The sequence below is a fragment of the Triticum urartu genome, chromosome 5, assembly GCF_003073215.2.
Source record: "Triticum urartu cultivar G1812 chromosome 5, Tu2.1, whole genome shotgun sequence".
Taxonomy (NCBI): Eukaryota; Viridiplantae; Streptophyta; class Magnoliopsida; order Poales; family Poaceae; genus Triticum; species Triticum urartu.
The window spans coordinates 465577807-465587913 of NC_053026.1; the positions used below are offsets into that span (position 1 = coordinate 465577807).

Here is a 10107-nt window from a genome sequence, read left to right on the forward strand (position 1 = left end):
GGTACCTTCACGGTGTTGGGGTTTGACCTCGCCGTCTCTTTGCATGTGGTGGAGAAGGGGCTCAAAGTCAATACTTGTGTTTTATCTCAAAAGATAGACTGAATAAATTATTGGGACCTGAAGAACACAAATAGTATGGAAAAATAATAAAGGAGGGTATACAACCCTTTGGTTCAGCATTGTTTCATTCTTAGGTTCCGTATATCTTTTGAATTTGATGCCAAACAGCTGCGGGCGTCAACCTGCTGCTGCGAACAAAATCTTCAAACAATAAGTGCACTCAAATATTCAGCTCGAAAGGCTCATCTGTACTCCCTCTGTCCCATAATATAAGAGTGTTTTTTTACACTAGTGTAGTGTCAAAAACATTCTTATATTATGGAACGGAGGGAGTACATAAATCTGTTAGAGTGCACTTCCAGCCTAGCTAAGCCTAAACCCGTCTATAGCGATAAGCCGAGCCAACGTACAATCGAAACGCACCATCGCCAGCGTTCCTGACTCGGATACGACGTACCACGCACGCGCGCCCTAATAAAAAGACCAAGAAACCACGCACGATCGTCCAACGCATCACCTCGCTAGTCGCTACCCCTCAAAAGATGGCCGGCTGGACCTCAATCCCGACTGGACCACACACGATCGTCCGACCGCCTGCCAGGCGACGCGGACCGGATCCACATCCATCAGGTATGCCCCCACTGGCGCGCATCCACTTCCCGGCTAGCCGCCTGCCCGTCCATGGATCGTCGCCGGCCGCGAACCATGGAGCCTGGTTGGCCCGGTCGGCGAACACTCGTTTTGGCTGCCCCTTGGCGGCCAACGGGTCTACATGGGCACGCCGGCGGGCCTACCATACTGCTGCGGCACGCCCCTTGGCTGGCTTGCTCTCATGGACAACCTGCAATCCCCAACGCGGTTCGTCCTCCGGGAGTCCCTCTCCGAAGCTGAGATCTTTCTGCCCTGTTTGCCCGCCGTTGTCCAAGTCTTCCTCTCTGGAGACCCGCTCACCTCGCCTGATTGGATGGCGATCGCAAGCCAGAAGCTCTACACTACTGGCACTTGCATGGGCCAGACACTCTTCTTCTGGCGGCCTGGAGATGCCGCATGGACTACGCAGCTCGAGCGGCCAAACGGCAGGATCGATAGCGCGGCATTCCATCAGGGGAAATTCTACTTCACCGAGGTCGGGTGGACCCTTCACGCCTATGATCTTGACAGCTCCCCTCCCAAGCTTGTCCGGAGCACGTACCTTTACAGTGCTCTGCGAGCGCGCCATGGATTTCGACAGTTCCCTGGCGGTGGCAGGCCGACGTGGTACGTGGTCGCATTCAATGGCGAGTTGCTGCTTGTTGTGATGTACCGGGCGCCCGACATAAAGGCTGTCGAAGTTTACCGCCCGGACTGGGCAGCGGAGCGCCTGGAGCTGCGGGACAAGGTGACGGATCTCGGCGAGTACTCGCTCTTCTTGGGCCGCGGTGACGCGTTTGCCCTCTGTGCAAAGGACTTTACTATGATCCGGAGAAATTGTGTCTACTTTGTAGAGCACGATACAGTCAAGCATCAAGATTGGGCTGTTGTGTTAGACTTGGGGTCAAATGTTTTCCAACAAATTCCATATCCCGGAGAGCAGATGGAGGGCGCCGGCAGAAGCAATCACTGGACGGCGTATTCATGGTTCTGTCCCAGAAGACCCTTCTTGAAGGGTGAAGCCCAGTAAGGTACTAGATCTTCACCGACCATCTTATTATATGAAAGTAACCGAATCAGTATTGGAGCAGCAACAGAGCTTCCCCTGTTTGAATGGTCTAAACACCACACCAACACCAACACGTATGTCTTGTCACTTCAGATCATCAACCTTATTCCTCCCATGAATCCTTGTTAAGAGCTGATTTATGATGGATATCACCATTGTAAAGTCGGATAATTCAGTGGACCACTACTTTGTATCTCTTTTTCTCTTACTACTAATAAAACTGTAATTATTCAGTCCGTTCGCAAGTTTGGTTCATTCTTTTTACTGGCAACACTAAGTGCCTTGTTCTGGTTGGACTAGCAGCTGTGTTATTGTCGGTCTGGAATACTAAAAACAGAGCATGCTTCCAACATACTCCCTCAGTCCCAAAAAGCTTGTCTTAGATTTGTCTAGATATGGTTAGATACATTTGTATCTAGATAAATCGAAGACAAGCTTTTTCGGACGGAGGTAATAGTTGTTAAACTGATGAGCCATTGGCTTCATAATAATTTGGTCTTCGCTGTGGTTAAAGGAGGAGATGCAAAATCTGCTGCTGCTGTTGGGAACAAAGTTGTTTGGAGTAGGTGGCAAGGGAGGTGTTTAATGAAGCAAATGTACGATACAAAGACTAATCTATTAAGGGTGGTGCTGTAACCGAAGGAATTGCGTTCTTTGTTGAAGATTGCTGGTGCTTCTTCTGGCAACACAGTACTACTATTTGTTTCCCTTGTTTCGGCTCCTTGCTAGCCTGATGTTTTGGGCAGCTAGCTGATATGTGAGTATAGCTTTTGACAGCTTTTACTGAGACTAGTAAGCGTGCACATGCAACGCACGTATCCTAATCTTACTACAATAAAAATATGAACTCCGTCTTATGTTTTTACCTGGACATTTAAATGCATGTCACGGCCAATGATTCCAAAATAGTAATTTATTTTAGATCAAGTCATTGGTCCTGTTTGACGGGTGAAAGACTTTCATTATTGAAATGTTGTGATCCCAAAATTCCAAAAATAAAATGAAAAAAATCACGCATGTAACACAAGACCAAAACACATGTCTTCAAATAGAAATAAATGATCACATAAATATATTGTAAATGTTACTTATTACAAAAATACTTAAAAATAACAACTAAGCAACATTATCTAGTAATCATTATTTGATGATGATCCTCTCTGGAAGGTCCATCTTTTGATACGATCTATAATGGTTCGTTCTAAGACTGGGATATTGTTTAGAACTTCATTCTCTTCATACTTCAAAATATGAACCAAAAATCGCTTCCTCAGTTCAAAATCATCCTACATATGCATTATATAACAATGTTATTTGAAACACATGAGTAATGTGTGTAGAAATGAGCATGGTGGCAATACTTACCTTGGGTACCGGAAAATGTAGCGTCTCATCGTGCCATGAGTGCATTAAATTGAAAACCAAATAATCAGACATGGGACTGCATGTATGAAATGTTACATGTGAGTTGAATGAATCAATTAAGATTGTGATGTATTGACAAGATTCTTACCCGTATGAGTTTGTGGGAACATTAGGAACTTTGCATCCCCATATTAAAATGTCATCCTTGAAGGCAGGGTTTGCAACTTGGAGTGCAAGGTTTAGATCATTGGCCATAGTTTTAAATATATGCTTTCCGAAAGTAGGTATTGAAAGCGGGTCCAGAATAGAAACAACCTTTTTATGTTGGTCCAAGACGAACAATAAAAATAACCCAAGAATATCACAAGGCAATAAAATCTACAATGATGCATGCATTCAGAAATACATCAATCATTATCATTCATTAAAACTAAATAAACAATAATTTTGAATTCAAATCTTACCGTATCACATTCTGAGATATGATACTCATTGCTGTCAGGCCAGTTATCAAACAGTTGTGCCGACATAGCAATGTCCATACCGTCACGATGACTTGGGATTCGTGCATAGTGGGACATGGACTACAATAATGTAAGAAAACATTAGTAGAATTGAGGCAAAATGTAAAATGTGATTAAAATAACTTACACAGAATCATAGATCCATATAGTGCACTGGCACATCTCTAGCAAGCTGGGCATCGTGGCATGCTAGTATCCTCACAGCCATGTTAAAACAATCGGCATCCATGTACTCATCATATTTTAATATGTTCTTTAATTGTCTCAGGTTTAAACTAATAGGATAAGGTTGAGAGCTTTTCACCCATTCGCTCCTGTGTAATGGGAATTCATGTCAATTATAATTATACAAGAGTAATAGTTTATTAGAAATAAATATAAACTGAAAAAAAACGTGTCTTACTCTAGCAACGGGATATCATCAACCATGCTGATGAACAAGCAAAGTTCATCTATTAAGTTGTCGTTTGTTGGAGTGACAAACGGTGAAAGGATAAATGATTGCGACATGAGCTCAACTTGTGACGATGAGTTGGATGCTCTCGGTTTGTTAGGAGGTCTTTCAACAATCATACAATCGTTGGGATCCGTGTTGGTTTCATCATCATCCATGTCTCGGTTTCTTATATTGTCATCATTGAATTCCGAGTCGACTAAAATGACAGCTAATTTTGTTCTAAAATCTGTCATATAAACCTAAAGTGAAGTAGTAATAATAAGACTTAGTTTTCAAATAATGACACAACATGAAATAATTAGTATCATGATACGATGCAAGATATACCTGTTCGAGAGTGTCGGACAAACTATCTTCCGTGAAGTACTCCATATAATTTAACATCCAGAGACCACAAGATGACCTGGATGATAGGAATATTGATGTGATTAATAACAAAGATATTAATAAAAAATATTAGTATTATAAAATGATGATGATTGAACCACACAGTCATACTGGAGATGGTCGATTAAAAAGAATTTAACAACATTTGCTGCTAATATAAATGAAATGAGCAAAAGGGCTATGAACAAAAGAATTGAATTTGTGAACGCATAATTTTTAATATAAATCGAATGAACAAAAGGGTTATCAATAAAAAATGAATTTATAGACGCATCATTTTTTTAGAGGACCAATATAATTATTACTTCACCAAATGGGTTCATATAAAATTTAATTCAGATTTCACTCGTGCGTTGACAAGTAACCAGAGAAACACAAGCAGCAGCTGAGAAGTAAAATAAAAAGAAAGAGCACCGGTTGCACTTCGCTTTCTCCACTGTGAGACCGTGAGACACAGGAAGTCATCACTTCATTTTTCTTTCTCCACTCGTCACTTTGCTTTCTCCGCCAACCCCGCGGATCTTCCCTAGATCGGTTCTGCCGCCGCCATCCTACTGCCCCAAAGCAGATCGAGATGCGAGCTGCTGGACACGATGTGGGAGGAGGCATCTCAAATTGGACCGAGATTCAGTGTGTTGACGCTTCCGCCGCAATCATCGCCCCTCGTGCTTGGCTCACATAGTCGCTCCAGGAAGGGGTTCACAGCTCGCATACGTGCTTAGTTGCTGAAGGTATGCTGTTCAATTAGATGTTATTAGTGCACCTACGGTTATCAGTGGGGATTTAGTCAGGTGACATTTTTTATTTATGGATTTGTATTCTGGGTGGCTTAATTTGTCACGATCAGCTATCTATAATTGATGTCGAGTCGTTGCTTTTTGTGGCAGTTGCTTGATTTGTGTGGTATTCTCATGTTGTAATGTCACATTATTACTGGCACTAAGTAACTGAGAGTTCTAGGGTAACAACCAAGTTGATATCTGTATAGTTTGTATCAGAAATACATGTGACTACATCATTTGACATCTTTCCTTTGCTGATGCTTATGCCATTGTATGCACAACAGGCGCCTTCGCCACATTGTCATTCATATGTGAGATGTTTCTCTATGTTGGCATGGATGATATAGTGTAGTGGAAGATTGTTAGTGAAACGCATATAGGTATGCCATCTATCTGCTTCTTTCCATGTGTGTAGTAACATATTTGTTGTTCAAATCCAGAAATTGTAACACATTTTCTATACTATATGCAGCCCAATGAAATCTATCGCCTCGAGCTCCATTATTTAGACTAGATGTCATGAGAGGTGTTGTGTCAATTGCATTGGCATACAATAAGGTAAAGAATTGCATTGACATACCAGATCTGTTGATGAAATGTCCTTCAGGAATGCTATGTAGTGATAAAGCAAACATAATAGCATACCAAATGTGCCCTGTTAAGCATAAATGTTCTGAGTTATATTAGGAGGCGTACCCATCCGTTTGAAGACCGCTATTAATATATTCTTCTCTTTTCCATGTTGTAACATCTAGATTAGTCCACTTGTCGGATTTTAATTCCATGTGCTTGGATGCATATTTGAATAAATCCTCTAGTCCTTCTAGCCGTTGTACCAACAAATGGAAAAAGTATAAGCATCACAAGCAAGAAATAAGAAAAAAAAGCTTGTAGAAACGATGGGGCAGTAGGACTAAGGACTAACCGTATCAATGAGGTCCTTGCGGTTCATGTATGGGCCTAGCGAGTCGAGCACTTGAACACATTGTTTTTTGGCATTTATAACACATAGGTACTAGTGAACGTCGTCCATGTTTATTGGAATGTGTATCTGAAGAAAATGATTATTTTAGTTGTACTCGTATGTGGACGAATTGGTCGTTCTCGCTGTAATTCATAGAAATATGTAGAAAACTAAGACTAACCATATCATTTTCCAAATACGCTTTGGCTCTGTGTAATACCCATGCTGGTGCAGCATCCGTGTCATCTGAGGGCAGATAGCTACCGATCTTTATCATCTTTGAGATGCATGCATTCTCTAAGAACACGGTTCCACCTGACCTTACTTGTAGATGCTCCGTAGCAGTCATGCAATTTATGTACGTATTTATTACCTACAATTAAAAGTATACATAGTATATTAGATGACACATACTCATAATCAAATAGTATCTTCCTGTCCTAATGCGATAATAATAATAATAATAATAATAATAATAATAATAATAATAATAATAATAATAATAATAATAATAATAATAATATACTTACTTCGTCGCCAACCCATTCTCCGGGAGTTAGAAGAGATAGTAAATGTCTTTTTTTCAGAAATGTGTCGCCGATGCTCACTAAATTTCTTTCTTTGCTGGTTTCGGATCTGATATTTTGTATAACGGACCAATCATCGCCAGTGCAGGCATAATCTGTCATGATGGCCATGATAACATTTAATGATAATGAACACAAAAACAATAATGTAGCAGTACAAGGACATTGAAGGTTTTGTTCTGTGCCTTGTGGAGAAACAACATAGTCTCGTGCTATCTTAGGCTTGTTATGCCGTCGTATATGTTTCTTTATATGCACGAGCATTGTTAGCTTGTCCTCTATAGTTTGAAGACCTTCCGTGCCGGGTGTTTGTGCCAATTCCTTGTCCTCATTTACCACCATTTGTTGACTTGTTTCATTGTGGGTTAATTTCTGAGAACAATATTAAAAGAATTACCCATATGCAGGATATAATATAATTAGAATGATTTTGGAAGAAATAGTTGGAAAGGGGAAGCCACCTGTGTATGTTCAGAATATTTGGCCTCTCTGTTTGCTATGTTTTCATCAAGAATAGGTGTATATTCTGAGCTCTTCATGCAATTACTTTCCTCCACTTCATTATTGTTCAGTATTTCACTTGATTCGTCATCGCTCGGTAGCTGAAACACGTGGTAGTACAATATTGTAATAGAGAGAATATCTTTTTATATGATATTGTACTAATATATTACAAACTGACCTGTGGCATTTTAATTGAATAGTAATGACATGTGGAAAGAAAACTTGCCTCTGTCGATTCGGGGATTGTACCTCCAGCCTTGGTTATGACAGCATCAAAAAGCATGTTTTGTGGACCCTTCGTAATGGACTCTTGTGTAGCCTTTGTGGACTTGGGATCTGTATCCTCTTGTACGGTTATCACCTCTTCAATCTGCATATTCTCTGTATCCTCCATTGTAGATTCTTCTTGTATCACCTCTGCCGACTCAGTGTTTGTATCCTCGTCTTTCTTTATCTCCTCTTCAATCTGCATATTATTTATATCCTCATCCTTTGCTACCTTGTTGATGTTTTCCTGAAAACCCAAGCATGACACTTTTAGATAGGAAACCTTGCATAGGAAGAACAGAGATATAATATGTTATTACCGTGTCGATAGCATGGACAATAGTACCGGATCTGGTTGGAGATTGACCCGCATGGGGCACCGGTGATGGTGGAGCAGACATGGACGATGATGGTGCTTCACCAAGGGCAGATGTATGCGGCTTGGTGGAGAGACTTGTCGTGGAGGTAGCACCAAGGGCAGATGTGTGTGGCAAGGTGGAGAGACTTGTCGTGGAGGTATGTTGGGATGCGGCTGAGAGTTCGCGAGGGAGGATGGAGGAGAGGTCGAAAGTAATGGTATGTCGCAATATAAGGAAGAATCGTGAGAGAAAGGAAACTACTATCGCGATAATTGGGGACTCCTGATTGCTATCATCCCCGGATTTATCTGAGGCCCCACTTTTTTTATACCCCCCACACAAAATTATGGAGTTATTTTCGTAGTACACTTTATATGCATAAATATTGGGTTTGGCCCACCTTCCTTGTGTAATTCAGAAAAGGCACAGCCTTTAAATATTTGAGAAACTTATTTTTCCGTTTCATTTGAAATTAAGGTGATGTATGGTGGTTGCGTTCTTGTACATGAGCTTGCGACTGGGGGGACTACCAACAGGCATACCTGCTATGTGTTGGTGATGAGCAAGCCAGCCAAGGGGGAAATCAGTGAAGAGGTGAAGAAGAAGCTGGTTTGATGCATGTTGGAAGAGGTATTCTCGTACAGTGTGGTTATCCATCATTTTAGCCTGTTACATACCTTATCTTCTTTTCTGAACACTGTACGCTATATTATTTTCAATTTTCTTTTTCTGAAAAAGAAAGCATGTGAGCTCGTGTGCTATAGATCCGGGAACGGCATATGTGCAAGATAGTAGTAATAACGCCTTTTAACTTCAATATATTACAGAAATCTCATCGACTTTTCCAGTTTTCATTACAAATATATCATAGCGCATAGCACTTAGGTGTTGAAGAATATCTTTTAACAGAACAGAATTCGGAAGGATAAATTTAGCTAGTACAGAATACAACAAAAAGTGTTCCTTATTATGGATGATCTGACACCATGTCGTAGCATCATTCCACCATGTTCTTCTCTTCCAAATAGGTTTACAAGTTGGGACATGTGGAGACCAATAACCACAGCAAAGCCTCAATTCTCCTGAACACGAAATATTTGTCAAACCTGAATCAACAAAAACTGTGAAGTGATTAGTGCATGACATGACATACGGCTACAAGGATGATAAGCTTGTAAGAAGCCGCTTACATAAGTTGGTTTTGAAAGTGACATAGTAGGTGAAAAGAAATAATAATGGAATAATGCACCTACCTCATTTCTCCAAAACATATCTGTAGACAATGTTCTTGGTGCTTTTCCCGGATTTATCAACACCTTTGTTTGGCTTGGCCAAAATCCGCGTCGTCTCTCTCGACACTCCTCTTGACAATGCAACATAGAGCTGACCATCTGAGAATACTGGCTCGGGAAGGTAAATGCCGACATTTGGGATGGTCTGACCCTGTGCCTTGTTAATTGTCATCGCAAAACTCAGGTGGATGGGGAACTGTTTTCTCTTAAGTTTGAAAGGAAGTGAGATGTCCTCCGAGGGCGACATAGGGATCCTAGGTATAAACACCCTCTTTCCAGCATGCTGACCACCAACAATCTCCGCATCAATTGCATTATCCTGAAAGGCTCTGATCATAAGCCGTGTTCCATTGCATAGGCCATTATGAGGGTCGAGGTTCCGGAGCAGAATGACCGGGCAGTTGACCTTTAATTTCAAAACATGAGGGGGCAAGCCATTTGGTGTGATCGAGTTCAAAAAATCAATTGTGTAATTATTCTGCAGGTCATCCTCGATTGAGTCAAAACTATGGTATAACTTTTCTTCGCCTGGAAACCTGGAGATCATCTTGTCATTCAGGTCATCGACATGATCGTTCTTGGTCGAAAGAATAGCACGTGCACTCATGTACTCTCTCGATCTTGCATTGGCCTGCAAAGATGGGAAGACATTTTCGATGAGCATGTTAATAGCTTTTTCATCATCGGTATAGCCAATGACAATGTCGTCAGGGAGACGGACATAATCGTCGCCAATTGTCTCTTCAGTTCCATTGCCTATCCTTAGTAGGTATTCTGAGAACCAAGGATCAGCCTGTGCCTGCATATTGCGCGTGAGACGTACCTTGCGGGTCTTCTCCCAAAGATAGGATCTCAGAAGC

The 10107-nt window shown here is 41.3% G+C and overlaps 1 protein-coding gene and 2 long non-coding RNA genes across 3 annotated transcripts; 1 reads left to right on the top strand and 2 right to left on the bottom strand.

Moving 5' to 3' along the window:
- The first annotated feature begins 654 nt into the window (after positions 1-654).
- On the top strand, positions 655-1791 carry LOC125556303. The gene has a single exon (XM_048719062.1). The coding sequence runs from the start codon at positions 833-835 to the stop codon at positions 1718-1720; it is 888 nt and encodes a 295-aa protein (XP_048575019.1). The 5' UTR covers positions 655-832; the 3' UTR covers positions 1721-1791.
- Positions 1792-2832: 1041 nt separating this feature from the next.
- On the bottom strand, positions 2833-4340 carry LOC125556305. Its single transcript, XR_007305054.1, has 4 exons — positions 4052-4340; positions 3273-3962; positions 3125-3200; positions 2833-3045 (listed from the first exon to the last, which is right to left on the bottom strand). It is a non-coding gene; the product is annotated as an uncharacterized LOC125556305 (long non-coding RNA).
- An 8-nt stretch (positions 4341-4348) lies between these two features.
- On the bottom strand, positions 4349-8133 carry LOC125556304. Its single transcript, XR_007305053.1, has 7 exons — positions 7917-8133; positions 7287-7843; positions 6769-7197; positions 6420-6611; positions 6200-6325; positions 5971-6097; positions 4349-4508 (listed from the first exon to the last, which is right to left on the bottom strand). It is a non-coding gene; the product is annotated as an uncharacterized LOC125556304 (long non-coding RNA).
- Between the last annotated feature and the right edge of the window lie 1974 nt (positions 8134-10107).

Bases quoted from the DNA above. Each gene is read 5' to 3' on its own strand.
- LOC125556303 (XM_048719062.1), top strand. From the start codon at position 833: ATGGGCACGCCGGCGGGCCTACCATACTGCTGCGGCACGCCCCTTGGC.